This window comes from Taurulus bubalis (assembly GCF_910589615.1).
Source record: "Taurulus bubalis genome assembly, chromosome: 1".
Classification (NCBI taxonomy): Eukaryota; Metazoa; Chordata; class Actinopteri; order Perciformes; family Cottidae; genus Taurulus; species Taurulus bubalis.
This window is the reverse complement of record NC_136589.1, coordinates 18742033-18757355: the sequence shown is the minus strand read 5'-3', so window position 1 is coordinate 18757355 and position 15323 is coordinate 18742033. Positions and strand designations below refer to the sequence as shown.

Here is a 15323-nt window from a genome sequence, read left to right as displayed (position 1 = left end):
AAACAATATTCACTATTAAACACGAATAAAAAATATTCACTAATAAACACAGATAAACAATATTCAATAAACACAAATAAACAATATTCACTTACTAGAAAATTTCACAAGAAATTTTGAAAGTGTGGCTAGAATGCCATAAGACGTCGTAATATATATACATTACCGGTAGTGAGATGTGTTATTGAGGTACATAATATATATATATATATTTATATGCCAACATACATACGTGTTAGTAAGAGCATTATGTATTTAATACAAAAATCCTCATTTCAGCTTTATGTTAAGATACAGTTAATTCATGGGGCTTTTATTTTGAAAGGAAAGACTGCAAGACAGACAGGTAGACAGACAGGAGGCTGTACAATGCCTTTGACTGAATATCTCCAAGTCATATGTGTGTTAATAATGTGAAGGTAAGCGTCAGTGGAGCTGTTAATTCTGATTCAGAGTGACATACGCACACACGCGAACGTATTAAAGCCTAGTTTATGGTTCTCCGTCAGGTCGATGGCGTACCTACGCCGTCAACGCAGACCCCTACGCCGTAGCCTGACGCGCACCTCCAAAAAATCCGAACTACGCGTCGCGTTGACGCGGACCGCAAGCGCTCTGATTGGTCCGCTCAGAACGTAATTTCCGGCAGTTGCTTTTTCCCAGCCTCGACCGGTTTAGTGGTCGTACAGACCACCTCCGCAAACGTCTTCTCTGTTGCCTGCGCTTCAACATTTGCAATATAAGCATTTGCTCTTCAATATTGATGAGCTCCAACTTTAATGCAGCCGCTCCAACTTGGTCGCCATTGTTTACTGTGACCGGAATTCGGCTATAACCCCTGAAACCACACAGCCACACAGGCACACCCCCCTGGCGGCATGGCGGCTAATTGCAGAGCAACGCGGTCCCGTCGTCACGTCGACGGCGTAGGCACGCGCACATAGACACACACACAGTCAGTTAGCTTTGTCTAACACAAAGCTAGCTGACTGTGCTAGCAATCAAATTCACTTCTCTGTCTCTCCACTATGTTCACGCGACCGTAATCACACGCACACACACACACACACACACACACACACACACACACACACACACACACACACACACACACACACACACACACACACACACAGTCAGGATGTCAGCTGACCAACTGTCAGTTCCTTCTGCGTGTGTGCGTCTGTGTCACAGGTTTGTCGTGGTGACAGCCCTGATTGGCTAACTTGAAACACCTGTGTTACTGTGTTCACTGCGAGGAAGACTGGTCTGTAGATTTAATGAAAAAAACTATCTTTCAAACTTCTGTATTTGACAGACAACCGTGAATCCCATCGCGAAAATAACTGAATCACTAGAAGCACAAGACTTCTGAGAATGTTTCCGTTACTTAAATATTTGTCAGGATTTAGAAATGAGAGCATAACTTCAGTTTATAAAGTGCTCACGTTTGCGTCATGAGAGAAAATTGTGGTCAGATTTAACATGGAGTCCAATGGAGCAGTTGGCTGAACTTCAGGCTTGCTGACAAAAAAGTATTAGTATAAGTTTGTTGGATTCCACGATAAATGTGTCTATTTTTGTGTGTGTGCGTGGTTGTGTGTGTTTTTGTACATGTGTGTCTGTCTTTGTGTGTGAGTGTGTATTAGGGCTGTGCAGCATACAGGTTTCAGATTTCCATAAAGTGATTTTTTCACATACCATCATACCAGTGCTTAGACATACCAACTGTTGTTGGATGTACAGCAGCCAGTATATTTAATTTTTCACAGGTCAATGCTGAGAGTGCAGCGAAGCTACTTACCTGCTAGCATACCTTTCTCGGTGGTATGGCCAAAAATTCATACCACGGTATTTTGTAGGATTCTGGCAGTTTCAATCACGGTATTTTTTTTTTTAAACAAGTAAACACATTGATTCCATTAACAGCACCATTTTATAACAAGTGTGAACCATAACTGAACCTAGTTACACTGTGTAACTGGGTTCAGTTATGGTTCACACTTGGTATAAAATTACACGCCAAATTGCATGTTGGGTAGAGTTCGCGCACAAAAAAACCAGGAAGAGACAGACCGGAAGACAAGCCACACAAACAGCTGTTCGCCACCCAACTTCCCAGTATGCAATTTGGCCGTGTAATTTTGAACCATGAGTGAACCAAGTTACCCTGACAGCTAAGTAGCTCCACTGCGCTCCCAGTATTAAACTGTAAAAATATAAATGTTGCCGCCTGCTGTTCTTGCAGATATGCATGGGTTGATGACGGTGCTGGTTGCTGACGGCACCGCTATCTAGTTGACTGCTGTAGAGCAACAACAGTTGTTATGAAATCGGTAGCACAGCCCTACTTGTCAGGTATGCTAGCTTCAGTCATGGTTCAAAATTACACCGCCGAACTGCATGATGGGACAGCGAACAGCTGTTTGTGTGGCGGTGTAATTTTATAACCCCGATTAAAGTTTGAATCATGACTGAAGTTAGAACCCTGACACACAAGTAGCTCCACTGCGCTCTTAACATTAACCTGTGAAAATTAAATTAGATTAAATTAGTTACTGCACGCTGACGGCACTACTGTCTAGCGTTACTCGGTGAATAAATACCATGATACTGCCAAAATCTTGCAAAACAGCGTTATATGAATTTTTGGTCATACCACCCCAGCCCTAGTGTTTGTGTCTGTGTCTGTGTGTGTGTGTGTGTGTGTGTGTGTGTGTGTGTGTGTGTGTGCGCGTGTGCGCGCGCGCGTGTGGCTATCTCTGTGTGTGTGTGTGTGTGTGTGTGTGTGTGTGTGTGGGGGGGGGGTGTCTGTGTGTGTGTCTCTGTATGTCTGTGTGTGTGTCTCATCAAATTCACTTTTCTTCCTCTCCACTAAGAGCACAAAGTTGCTCTGTGTGTCCTCTCTTTGTATGATATAGCAGTTTGAGTGTATGAAGCTGCACTGATTTGATGCACCTGTGTGATGAATGGCAGACTGAGTGTTTGCTTTGAAGATGACCTCCATAGACTCCAATGCATTTTTTTCTTCATAAAAAGCTCCACGAACAGTACCACCCCTCCGCTCATGCGAGCAGCGGAGACCACGCTGCCGTGCCCCACGGCCAGCCTGCACTCCTCTACGAAGCAGGGGAAGCCCGCTATCCTCACCCCGTGTCTCCGCGTCAGGCCGCTGTAGTCCATGCCACGTGCCACGCCGCCCGAACAACCCCACTTACACACAAAACCCAACAAACCCCACCATGACACTACACACTATATTAACCACTTTAGCTACTAAATACTATATGAGAGAGAGCGAGAGAGAGAGAGAGAGAGAGAGAGAGAGAATCCGCGCTATTTGAATAAAGTATCGATACTAAAAATATGCAAAATCATATCGTTTTTAATGTACGGGTACCGCACTACCTTGCTTTTCGGACCGGTGGATCTGGGACCAGGTGTTTCACCTGTAGTTTCTCAGCCAAAGGTCTTCTGTCAAACGGGTGTTGGAGGAGAGGTGATACAGAGTTAGCATTTGATTTTCTTTGAAGACCAGTGGCTCCAGCTCGCCGCTGTCATGTTGTTATCATGGGTGGCGCGCACCTCGTCTGCCCGAGGAGACAGAGACACGGGAACGCGCAGCCCTGGGGCAAAATGAGAATTGCCCTCTTGGAAGTCTTTTTTAGGGTGCTGATTGGATGAATTGTATGTCATTCATTTATTTCTTTGATCAGTGATGGGCTAAACTGCGTATTAGACCCGTCTTCCTTGGGCAGAATCGCTTGAGCCCCACGACGTGGACGCGCATTAGAGACGTACTGGAGCAGAGAGGACGTGCATGAGCATCACAGGCAGGCAGCTCAGAGCTGCATGAGCAGAGAGGACAAGCAGGAAAAGCATATATTTGGCGCAGATATCCTATTTTAAAAATATTACTATATTGACAATTTGTATAATTTATTAATACTTGTATAATTTTTCAAATACATTTTTTTTTTCTTCTTTCTTTTTTTGGTGGCTCAAGGTGGGTGGGGCCAAGCCCCCTTGCCCTCTATGAGCCGTCCACCACTGAAATCGACCCAAGTTGAGGTCATAATACAAGATCTCCAACGTTTTGATATATAAATTATTCCCAAAAAGTTAGTATTGTGGAGTAGATGGCAAAAGTCAGATTTTTCTTCTGCGAAATCCTGAAGCTTCTCCCCACTCTAGCTGTGACATCACCACTCTGAGCTGTGCAATACACACCCATGTTAAATGCAGAAAAGTTGCTAAAAAAGCATCAAACTAAAATTGTAACAGATCAAAAACTATTAAAGATATACAAAATCTGAAATTATAGAATAATAGCTAAAGGTTTTGTCAACATTTTAAAAGTTTAAATGGTGTCTTTAGCTGACCGTATGCAGAACCTGTAAGCTTTTAAAGTTGAACATGTTGAACATTTCTTCCTGTTATTTATTCCCCTCTCTGTGTCTGACAGGATTCAGGAGAATGGCGGAGCAGGACAGAAGATCCCTCCTCCACTGAGAGGAGGAGGAGAGGAAAAGGAAGAGGAAGGAGGCCCGGTGGAGGTGCACAATGGAGCGAGCCCACAGCCTCCTGCTGGACGAGGAGGCGTGCGGTCAGCTGGCAGAACCCCAGCGGGCGGCGTTCGTGTTTGAGTGGCTGAACCGCCTGAAGAAGCTCCTTCCTGCCGCTGAGCGGGTGAGAGCCAGATAAGGCCCTTTAGTGAGAGGTTCACGGTCACATGACTCTGACATCACGTCTCTTCCTCCAGGGTAATGTCAGGCGGAACCAGCGGCGCCTCATCGAGCAGCTTTCGGGCGTTCTGATTGGCTACCCCGGCCCGCCGACCCGCTGGCTGCTGGCCCACTGCCTGGCCCTGCTGTACAGCCTGGGAGACCCCGTTACGGCCACGCTGTCGGTGGACCGGTGCAATGACATCATCCGCAGCAGAGACGACTCTCCGTCGGGACTCCCGACCCGACTGTGAGTGCTGCTGTGTTCATGCCGCGCTGAGAAAAAACAGTTTTTTCACCTTCGATTCCAAACATGACGGTTCTGGTTCTGGTTCTGGTTCTGTTGCAGGGCGGCCGTCGCGTGTCTTGGTGCTCTGTTCCAGCAGCTCGGCTGGAGGCTCGCCGGCTGCTTCAAGGACTCCGTGGCCAACCTACTGAAGGCCTTGAGGAGCGCGGAGGTCGGTGGTCCAAACCGGGACTTGGTCCTGGGCCAGTCTCAGTGCCAGTTCATGTTTGTCCAGGTTTTAAAGACTGAACCTGTAACCCGTAATCTGACTTCTTTATTTCCCTTCTCTTCCTTCTCCTCTTCCTCCTCCACCTCCTCCTCCTTCTCCTCATTCTGCTCTTCCTCCTACTCCTGCTCTTCCTCTTCCTCCTGCTCTTCCTGCTCCTCCTCCACCTCCCCCTGCTCTTCCTCCTCCTCCTCAGTCTCAGGGTCGCTATGAGATCATGATGTGTTTGGAGAAGGTCCTGAGGGGTTTGGGCATCAGCGCCGTTCCGTGTCACCGTGACATCTACAAGGCGGCAAGGACCTGTCTGACGGACCGGTCCATGGCCGTACGCTGCGCCGCCACCGAGGTACGGTTAAAATCCCTCGTGGACGCGGCTACCCAGAAGCCTTTGCACAGAATGTGTTCTTTAGTTTGTGCAGCATTCTCTCTCCAGACCAGCAGGGGTTGACTCCTCTGGTTGTATAGAAGTATATGCTTCATGTGTTAAAGCTGCATTCTTCCTCCTGTCCACCAGGGATTGACTCCTCTGGTTGTATAGAAGTCTATGCTTCATGTGTTAAAGCTGCATTCTCTCTACTGACCACCAGGGGGTGACTCTTCTGGTCGTATAGAAGTATATGCTTCATATGTTAAAGCTGCATTCTCTCTACTGACCATCAGGGGGTGACTCCTCTGGTTGTATAGAAGTCTATGCTTCATGTGTTAAAGCTGCATTCTCTCTCCTGACCACAATGGGGCGACTCCTCTGGTTGTATAGAAGTCTATGCTTCTTGTGTTAAAGCTGCATTCTCTCTCCTGACCACCAGGAAGCGACTCCTAAGGTTGTATAGAAGTCTATGCTTCATTAAAGCTGCATTCGCTCTACTAACCACCAGGGGCTGACTCCCTATACTGTTTGTATAGAAGTCTAAATAAATGACTTCTCTCTTGATTTATTCCCTCAGTAAACATTGTAAACATGAGTTTATGTCTCAATCTCTAGTTTCAAGTCTTCTTCAATACAGCATAATGTTCATTCATTAAATGATGGTCATTTAGAGTCAAACAGACCATAAAGCAAGGAATGCTTTAGGGTGGGTGATAGAAAAATGTACTCGACACCTTGAGTGAAAATCATTAATCAGGACATTTATTCTTTGCAAAGAGGAGCAGAGTCAGAAACACAACATGATATGTCAAATGTGTATCCTGAACTGCTCAATGAATAAGCAGAGAGTTACCTCTTAAATACATTAATGACATAATCACAGAAGCTCTCATGACGTCTTCAGATTCGCTTGCATCGGCATGGTCATATGATAACAAGGAACACCACTTTCTTCAAACAGAGACATGTAGGCATCCAAAGTCTCAAGACTCCATCAGAAGGTCACGATTAAAGCATATGTATGTTTTAACAGGAGAGTAAGTCAAATGCGAAGCCACAAGCCTTTACACAGTATATGATTCATAATATAATTGTGAAACAGTACTTGTTTAAAAGTAAATAAGTTTTTCTAGAGTAACAATGCTTTATTTCTGGATAGAACTTCGTAGTCGGGTAAATATGTTTATATCAGGATCAGACATGAAAATCCCTCACCTTTCGGCGAAATTCACCGTTTTGAAACCAAAATATGTCATTCACGTGAATCACGTAGATCCGAAGAGTTTTTGTTTTTGGGAGAGAGGAGGAGGGGGGAGGGGGGGGGGGGCAACTGTCTGCCGTTTCTGAGATTGGAGTGGGACACGGGAAAAAAAACTAAGGTCGTGATCATCTTAGCAATAGAAGATCTTTGACGTCACGAGTCTTGGCCAATCAGCGTTAAGATGTCTACAGCGGCTTCATTTCCCTCCCACCAGTTTAATAGGTTTGTTCGAGATGAGCCAGTTCTGCGCAGAATCGATCGGCGGCGATCGGCGCGCAATGCATGCCGGTTAGATTTGTGTCCGACTTGGTCCCGACTTACTCTGACGTCATACACACGTGGTCAACAATACTCTCACGAGACCAAGCCGGCTGTCGATTTCAGAGTCAGTCGCCACAGTTGCTCTCAAACAACTGCTTGGCCCAGTGCATGATGTGAAACGCCTGGCTCTCGCCACATCAGAGAGCTGATTGGCTCTTAGATCTGACAGCAAACACCACGTGTTGTAGAAAATCCTTATTTTATGTGTAGTTGTAATACTTAACCCTCGATTATTGACTATTCGTCTCAGGTTTAATCTAAAAACACATCTTGTGTGGTTGATAATACAAACTCGTATTTTCATAACACATATCTAAACCAGTAGTAATGTATTTCACAGGCAGACATAAAAATACCAAATGATGCAGCTACACAGTCATTTCTACATAAATATATATATTTATAAACACATAATAAATCCAAACGTGATCTGTAAACTACAAGTAAACAAAAGTTCGGAACTAACAGGAAGTACTTTTTTCTGTGACTTCCTGTGTATACTTTGAAGGCAGCTGACAACTGTCCGACTTGATTGCAGTTTTTTGTCAACGCCTCCTGCTGCGGCCGCCTGCTCTCGTCTGGATTCCAGGCGAGGCGCAGCTCTAACGAACGAGCCTATTAATAGAAAGCTAGTCAGCCTGCTAACACGTTAGCTAACGTTGTTGGAGAGACAGCGAGTGAGATTACTGGCAGCGGAGAGTCCGTGGCAGCGTGTGACGTCAAACAGGAGAGCGGCGAGTCAGCGGCACTGCAGTTCTACCTACCAACACCTGACTACATATAAGGAGAGGACAAGTGGAGATTTTATCCAACTTTTATTTTAATAAAAAAAATGAAATGAGTTTCCTCCGTAGGGTGGCCGGGCTCCTGTTTATATTTAAGGGTTTAAGATCTACGTGTAGGAAAAAGTGTATCCTCCAGTTAATTATAATCTATATAGTTATGCGGTTATAATCACTGCCACACAGAGCGAGGTGTGCATGTTCAGGTTTACTGGTGGAACCATTATTCAGTGTTCTAGACCAGGGATCCCCAAAGTGTGGTGCGCGCGGGCTGCCTCTAGGGGGTGCGCGAGAGGAAAAATGTAATGGTGGTCTAATGGTGTAATAATTAATATTAAACATAATTTTTTTTAAAAAGTAGGATTTTTTTAACTATAAAAATTCCCTTTGTAAGATTTACATTTAATTACAATTTAAAAAAGTACAATTTAATAAATAGATGCACTTCCAGTCCGGCCGCCAGACTGTCTTTTAGCACACACTAGCTAGCCTAGCTTGTGCACCTAACGTCATTTCAATCATTCAACAACATCCATGAAAATGTTAAACTGGCTGAAATCGGGGAAGCTGTCAGGTGGGACATCTGAAGCTATCAGTAATAAAAGAGGAGAGGGACAGAGAGAGGGTGAGGAACCGGAGGCGAGAGAAATGGAGAGGTGCGTTGGGGAGAGACTGGGAGAAGAAATTGACCCGGAGTCGGAGAAAGAGGAGACGGAGCGGGGGCACAGAGACCCATCGCGGAGTCAAGGTGAAAAAAGAGGAAACGAGAGTGAGCATCAGACTGGGAAAAAAAAGAGGAAATATGATGACAATTATCTGGGTCTGGGCTTCACTTGGATTGGCAATGCAGATTGCCCGAAGCCACAGTGCGTGTTGTGCAGTGAGGTTCTGGCTAACAGCTGTCTGAAGCCTCTTATTTGCGCCGCCACCTGAACACCAAGCATGCCAGTGCAAGTCAGAAGCCCCTTACATTTTTTAGATCAAAATTGGAAGAGTTACAAAACAGCCAAAAACAATTGCAGTCTCATTCATGTGTTGGGTCTACACCAGGGATTCCCAAAGTGTGGTGCGCGCACCCCTGGAGCCTCCTTTTTTTATTTATATCTGTTTCTGAGCCTATGCTTGTGCCACTCTTTGTTCTTTACGTGGCTTACTGTGTTTAAGTAAATAAATGTGAAATGCAATTTGCCTGTGCGTGTGTCCTCGCCATCCTTATTGCTCTTTAAAAGTGACGCCTTGTGTAACTGAAATTTATACAGCGGACTAAATCTTGTAACAAACGCCACGCGCGAGCAAACAGTTCTCGCATTAGTCCGATTTTATGCGGCTATAAATAGGCTCTGTTGCGTTTTTTTTTTAAGGTGTGGGGGATTGGGTATTAAGTCTACAAAATATATATACACACACACACTACCGTTCAAAAGTTCGGGGTCACTTAGAAATTTCCTTATTTTTCAGAGAAAAGCACTGTTTTTTTCAATGAAGATAACCTTAAATTAATCAGAAATACACTATACATTGTTAATGTGGTAAATTACTATTCTAGGTGGAAACGTCTAGTTTTTAATGAAATATCTACATAGGTGTATAGAGGCCATTTCCAGCAACTATCACTCAGTGTTCTAATGGTACATTGTGTTTGCTCATCGCATAGAAGACTAATGGATGATTAGAAAACCCTTGTTAGCACAACTTAAAACAGTTATGCTGGTGAGAGAAGCTATACAACTGGCCTTCCAAATGCATAGCATCAAATGTGTGGGTTCATTATACTCTCAAAATGGCCAGAAAAAGAGAACTTTCATGTGAAACTCGCCAGTCTGTTCTTGTTAGAGATGAAGGCTATTCCATGCTAAAAATTGCTGAACATTTGTCTGGGTGACCCCAAACCTTTGAACGGTAGTGTATGTGTGTGTATGTATATATATATATATATATATATATATATATATATATATATATATATATATATAAATGTGTACACTTGGGTATTGACAAAAGAAGAATTAAAACCCATAATGATCATAGTTTGTCAGCTTCTCGACGAGTGACGCTGTTCGGCACTGACTCGCCCGTCACTGTCCCCCGCCCCGCTGGTGTCACCTTTTTCACCCCTAATGAGTTTGCAGGTCTGACTGTAAATGTTAGACCCAGTGACAGGCTGGCATGAAATGGCTTGCATAATACTTAGTAAGGAGGCCATAATAATTTTGAACTCATGGCTGAAGTTAAGTTTCTCCAGCTCTCCCCAGGTTGGCAAAAAAAGCCTCTCAAAATGCATCAGATTGATGCTTTAAAATATGGAATATTTCATTTTTTCTTACGGGGGAGCATGCCCCCGGACCCTCCTAGACTGGTAATATCCTTCTCACCTTTTTCACCCCTGACCCGTTTTCATACCTGCAGGATGAAAACCTTCTTGGAGGATAAAACCTTTCTATAAGCAACTTTTCCCTTTCTGAAATAAAATAATGTTCTTTTCTCCACCAGCTGCAGATATGGTACTGCAATCATCACTCTGGAATGTCTCTTGATTTTCGGCGTGTGAATCATAGTTGTTTTACAGTCCAGTGTGATCAGTTTGTTCAGACAGGGCCGCGATGGCCTTGTCATAATGCGGGGGAACCAGGAGTCTGCTGCCCCACTCCTTCATCTCGGTGGGGAAGTGGACCACGATTCCAGCAGTTTGTTGACAGGGGTTATAAATCCCTGCATTCTCTGCCATCCTCAGAACCCCTGGTCTCCGACCCGTCCAGTGCCGTGCTTGTAGGAAATATAAATACAACAGGATCAGTCAAACATTCTACAGACACCTCACCACCTCCCCCTCCGCCAGTAACATGTCTAAAATGCCATTCCATTCTGCATAATTTATCCAATCAACCCTATTTTATTGTTTCCACCAGAGAAATATTGACTCGAACCCTGCTACAATTTATTCTGTGTGATGTCGTCACATTAACCCATACAGGGTCCCCACCAGAGTTCCTTCAAAGAAATATCTAGTGAAACAAGTGTAGCTTGCAGCTTAGGGTGAGAAATAGGGCTGTGCTGGGTCATTATACTGGAAAGGTGGCACAACTTTTGTTACATTGGGGGAGGAGAATAGATGTAGGACGCAGTGAACCTGGTCTCTAGTGTTTAGAGTCTCAGTTTGTATGTAATCATGTTGAGATAAGTTACCCCGTCTGCATCTGTACTGCTCGGAGCGGTGGTGACATTATCATCAATAGTTGTTTTTGTGGTTGTGACTGGTATGATTTGGGCCTTCTCTGGAAATGTATGTACCCTCATTTTGAGAAAAAGTTTGTCCAATGTTATCAACAGATAGTGTATAATCCCCTGAAACCCTTAGACTATTTAACTTATTTATTGTTCCTCTAATGGCATAAACCTGGTCGTCTAATTAGATGCCCTGGTCTAAGTGTCTCCATTGCTCTACCAATTTCTGAAAGTGTTTCCCACTGAAGCCCTGCCTTACAGACACCACTAAGCCTCTTATATGCTGTTAGTATCTTCACTGGTTTCAGACAAATAATCATATTGAATTCAAATCCCTGTTTACCCAGACTTCACATAAGAGGTGCTTGGTATCTGTAATTTAAGGTTTATCAGCGGCGAAACTCTGCAGACAATTGGTTCACTTTCTGCAGTGTGTGCAAAACAAATATTTATTTCCATCAAACTAAGTTATTATATATTTTGAAAGTAATTAGTATAGTCATATGCAGTAAAAACTTTTATTTATTAGTCTTGCTGACTTGGGACCGTGAACAATGATATTTCACCTCTGTCCCAGATACAGCAGCCAAGTGTGTTAAGACCTTGTTTACAAAATGTGTGGCGTTATCACAGTAATGATTTCTTAGTGTAACCCGAACCTCGGTATTATGTCTTTCGTCAAGGCTTCTGCCACCACTGTTAAAGTATCTGATGAATTAGTTGAAAATACTTCAACCTATTTTGAAAACCTTATTTTATAATCATTTAGACAATATTTATTCCCCTCACATTGGTTGAGTTCAATAGAATTCATGCAAATGTACTGAAATGGATATTCTGATTCTGGCAATTGTTTTTATTTGAGTGATTAGTAAAGCCATATGCTTTAAACACCTTCTTTCTCCTAGATACCCTTCCACCGGTTTAGCCATAGTTTCACATGGCTAAAAAGAGCTGTATCTCTATGTAATGTTTAAGGCAACACTAATCTACCTTCAGGAAACCTCCAGAACCCTTTCCTCATCCCTCCCACAGCTATGTTTATTAGGGTCCGAGCGACTGACAGAGTCAGTCCCGAGAGGACCCTATTGTAATACAAAGAATTTTTCTTATTATTAGGGTCCGAGCGACTGACGTAGTCAGTCCCGAGAGGACCCTATTGAAATTGCTGGGATTATTATTATTAGGGTCCGAACGACTGACGTAGTCAGTCCGAGTAGGACCCTATTGAAATTGCTGGGATTCTTCCTATTATTAGGGTCCGAGCGACTGACATAGTCAGTCCCGAGAGGACCCTATTGTAATACAAAGGATTTTTATTATTAGGGTCCGAGCGACTGACGTAGTCAGCAGTGTTGCCAACTCCTCAGCAAGAAAAATAGCTATTGGCTGTCTTAAAAGTAGCTAGAAGTCGCTAAATGACGTCATCGCCTAATTTGCATAATTGTAATGGAAGCTGTAGGAGACAGGAATATAGTGATATAGCAATTGTTTTACTCATTAATGCCAGCTTGCTTTGGGTGGAACTGTTATAATGTTGCTTTGCCTTTTGAGTATGTTTTTTAGTTGGCATGTGTTTATTTATAACACAAAGTTTGACATAAATCTGCTTCACAGTACAGGCAGTATGGCCATGTAGCATCTCCAATAAACGGCTACAGCCAGTCTTTGAATTCAGGGTTTGATTCCCACTCCTTATGTATTTTTGAGCGTACAGTTAGACTGAGACATGATGACTATATGTTTAGCTGATGTCACAGATGAGGTCATTTATTTCAGTGTAACAGTGAAGAAACATTTACATCCAGCCAGGGCGGGATCAGTGGCGGCTTTGCGCGATTAATTTTTTGTCTGGACGTGGAGACGTGTGGGTCTCTCCTCTCTGCCACTACCGCTGCGCGACTCTCTCGGCTCCTGTGAGGCCGCCTGTGAGTGCTTTGGGACGGCGGAGGGGGCGGGGCTCACGGCAGCACCCACTGCTCGCTGAGGATCCTTTCTTTTTCTTCCGGTCACAGTAAACAATGGCGACCAAGTTGGAGCGGCTGCATTTGGAGTTGAAGCTCATCAATATTGAAGAGCAAATGCGTATATTGCAAATGTTGAAGTGCAGGCGACAGAGACGACGTTTGCGGAGGTGGTGTAGGAAGACAGACCGGAAAAAGCAACTGCCGGAACTGCAGAACGATACGTGCCGCGCTTTCTTGTCAGTCTCCAAGACACCAGGAAGTCTCCAATGACACACAAAAAAGTCTCTAGATTTGTCGCTAGTCGCTTTTCACAAAAAAAGTCTCCAAGAGGGTTTGGAAAGTCGCCAGATATAGCAAGAAAGTCTCCAAGTTGGCAACACTGGTAGTCAGTCCGAGTAGGACCCTATTGAAATACAAAGGGTTCTTATTATTAGGGTCCGATATGGCATATGAGTTAATATTGGCATGCAGAAGTCTTCAAGCCATGCCTCTCATAAAGCATGTTAACTTTGGAACAGTTTTGACAAAGTACAGTTGAGTTACAACAGCTTGCTTTTTTCCCCTTTTTCTTCTTCTTCGGGAGCCTCTGTGCATCCTCGCCTCAAGTTTCCATGGATTGTGGCTGTGCCTAGAGCCAGTCCTGCCTCCTGCAATGGCGGCCCTGCTCATGCCCGTCTTCTCTAACTCTTTCTGCTTCATGGATCGTGGATCATGCCTACTACTCATGATATTAATACTTGCTGTCATATTCATGTAACGTGCTGGAGCTCCGTTAAGTTATTCATTCTGGTCACATGACATCTATTGCTTCTGTCCATCTGGGAAGAGGGATCCTCCTCTGTCGCTCTCCCTCAGGTTTTTCCCTTTGTTCACTGTGAAAGGGTTTTTACTATCTTTATTTATGGGAGTTTTTCCTGATCCGATGTGATGAGGTCCCTGGACAGGGATGTTATGTGTACAGATTGTAAAACCCTTCGAGGCAAATTTGTATTTGTGATGTTGGGCTGTATTAAATGAACTGACTTTAATTTAATTGTATGATCAAGAACCATATGAAATAGTCACCACACCACTTCCACGGCATTCCATGAAACATCAAGCGTTTCATCACTTTTAATACATATTTGTATCTGTATATACATCTAAACTTCAATGTAGCTTCTGGTTGGGTAATGTAGCTTGTCAGTCAGGACATGAAGCTCCTATTGGTTCAAGTGGGGTCTCATTGGAAACGTTAGATTTCGGCGGACATGTTGATAGCAAGTTTGTAGCTGTGCTCCCATGCAAACATAACTTTCTGCTAAAAACAACACTACTTTCGGTCATAACTTTCAGCTGCAATGGAATTATGCAACGCCAGTTGGTGGATATTTATGGATGTAATCACGTGTTTTGGACTAAATCTTTTATGGAATTTATTTTTATTGGACCTTTACGACATAACAACGCCGTTTTTGTTGGAATATTATGGATTTATGGATCAATATGAGGCGTCATCGGTGAGTTGTCTTGATTTTCAAATTGCTTGTTTGTTTGTTGTTGTCTGACAAAAGTATTGATTGTAGCTGCTGTGGTGGTCTGATCTTGAAACTGAGTGGACAGCTGGAATCACAAGAATCGTAGGTTTCCAGAAACATATGGCAATCGTACCAAACTATAAATAGATGTACAGTGTACAACGGAATGTACAGTGTATAGTTGAAATGTGCGCCCACGCGACAGCAGAACGTTAAGAGGTTAATCTTCCTCTCTTCATATACCATACACCCTCCATTCCGCTTTAAACGGTTACTTTATTTCTTATTTTCTTTCTTCTACTCTCTCTCTCTCCACAAAGCTGCAGTTTCTTTTTGTTTACTTTAATGTTCCAAAGAATTCCAAAATAGTGCCAGAGTATCTTCTCTGCACTCTTATCTATTGTTTTGGAACATACCAGAGTAAAATCTGACTCCCCTGGTTCAAATTTAGCTAGTTTAGCAGCCTTTCCTCTGAGAAAAGATGGTAAGATTTTCACAATACCTTCTGATTCTAAAAAGTGATATTACCTCAGTAAAGATTTGGTATTCTTGCTTTTTTCCGTACGGCTTTAAAGAACCAGCTCTCATATTTTTTTTTAAGAGTAATGTCCCTCGTTTGTTGTTGTTCCAAATAGCGGAGCCACTTCATA

General features: G+C 43.5%; 1 protein-coding gene across 1 annotated transcript in view; it reads left to right on the top strand.

Moving 5' to 3' along the window:
* Positions 1 to 4555: 4555 nt before the first annotated feature.
* Positions 4556 to 15323, top strand: part of heatr5a (HEAT repeat containing 5a) — a 46194-nt gene continuing 35426 nt past the window's right edge. Inside the window, exons 1-4 of the mRNA XM_079225250.1 lie at positions 4556 to 4689; positions 4763 to 4974; positions 5074 to 5182; positions 5433 to 5582. Coding sequence (XP_079081376.1) covers positions 4564 to 4689; positions 4763 to 4974; positions 5074 to 5182; positions 5433 to 5582 — 597 coding nt within the window. The 5' untranslated portion in view covers positions 4556 to 4563. The remainder of the gene's footprint in view (positions 4690 to 4762; positions 4975 to 5073; positions 5183 to 5432; positions 5583 to 15323) is intronic.